This window comes from Quercus suber, unplaced genomic scaffold (assembly GCF_002906115.3).
Source record: "Quercus suber isolate HL8 unplaced genomic scaffold, Cork oak 2.0 scaffold_249, whole genome shotgun sequence".
In the NCBI taxonomy this organism is placed as follows: domain Eukaryota; kingdom Viridiplantae; phylum Streptophyta; class Magnoliopsida; order Fagales; family Fagaceae; genus Quercus; species Quercus suber.
Window position 1 is genome coordinate 626,365 of NW_027069705.1, and position 1,521 is coordinate 627,885.

Genomic DNA, 1,521 nt, shown 5'->3' on the forward strand with positions numbered 1-1,521 from the left:
TTTGTTGCCTAGTTTGTTTCTGTTTGGAGCATGCTCATGGAGAATGTTTTGAGGTCCAAAGAATATTGGATAGTTTTTGTTTCTGGAGTATGCTCAGTGTTGTGCTGACAGATGCACAGAAGGTGGAGCTTGAAGGGAAAAAGTTGAAGGATCTCAAAGCAAAGAATTATCTCTTCTAGGCAATTGATCTTTCCATCTTGGAAACCATTCTTTGTAAAGAAACTTCCAACCAGATCTGGGATTTTATGAAGAAGAAGTATAAGAGGACAGCAAAGGCAAAAAGGGCATAGCTTCATGCACTTCAAGGCAATTTCGAAACTTTACACATGAAGTCTGGAGAATCCATGTCAGATTACTTCCCCAGGATGATGGCAATTGCAAATAAGATGAGAATCCATAGCGACAAAATGGCAGATGTCACTATCATTGATAAGATTCTTCGTTCGATGACAACAAAATTCAACTATGTTGTTTGTTTGATTGAGGAATCTAAAGACACTGACAGTATGTCCATTGATGAATTGTAGTTCTTTATTGGGTCATGAGCAGAAAATGAATCGGCAAGACAAGGAGGAGCAACCGTTACAAGCCTCGACATCAAAAGGAGCAGGTCAAGGACGAGGAAGAGGCAGAGGCAAGGCGGCTATGATGGTAGACACTCAAATCAGAAATTTGAAGATTCTGATTCTCAAGGGAGAGGAAAAGGCCACGACAACAACAACATTCATTCAACACCTTCCAAGTCAAAGTCAGCAGACAAATCAAGAGTTGAATGCTACAAGTGTCACAAATTTGGCCACTACAAGTCAGAGTGCCATACTAATCTAAGGAGAGATGGTGGAAAGCAGTCCAATTTTGCTAGAAGGAAGAAGAAGTGTCTTTGTTGATGGTTTGTCACGGCAAGGAGGAAACCCACAAGAAATTCTTGTGGTACTTAGACACTGCCAGTAGCAACCATATGAGTGGAGAGAAGTCTGTATTCTTTGAATTGGATGAAGCTTTTCGTGATGTTGTGAAGTTCGGTGATTGCTCTACAGTCTTTGTTATGGGAAAAGGGAAGGTAGCAATTTGTTGATACCCATTTTTGCGACACATTTTCTACGAGCCTGATTCAACCAAGCCCAACTTCCTTGTGGGCTCAATTTATGTATTATATTATATTTTATTATTTTAAACATGGCCCAAGCCCATACGACTTATTAGGGGAAATTAAGAAAGTGTGATTTGGAGGGTATAGGTCAGTTCCTTTCAGACCTTTTACATGAGCCCAGCCCATGCATGCTACCAAGTGGGCAGGGGACACTAGTAGCAACTCTGGCTTATGGAGGAGGTCTTGTACCCGAAATTTCCACCCCAAAACAGCTTTTATGCTCTGGGTGACTGTGGCCCAACTTTTTTGCTATACCATTTTTTGCCTAAAACACGTAGCTGACCCTAAGTGGCTAGCCTAGTCTGTTACAACAACCAAATGCAATCTCCAAGAACCTGCCATGTCTAGGAAACATCAGCCCATGAATTTAG

The 1,521-nt window shown here is 41.4% G+C and overlaps 1 protein-coding gene across 1 annotated transcript; it reads left to right on the forward strand.

Annotated features, from left to right (window-relative positions):
- Positions 1 to 407: 407 nt before the first annotated feature.
- On the forward strand, positions 408 to 887 carry LOC136070652 (glycine-rich RNA-binding protein RZ1A-like). The gene is made up of 2 exons (XM_065780880.1): positions 408 to 504; positions 550 to 887. Exons 1-2 carry the CDS (start codon positions 408 to 410, stop codon positions 885 to 887), a joined length of 435 nt encoding a protein of 144 aa, XP_065636952.1.
- The last annotated feature ends 634 nt before the right edge of the window (positions 888 to 1,521 follow it).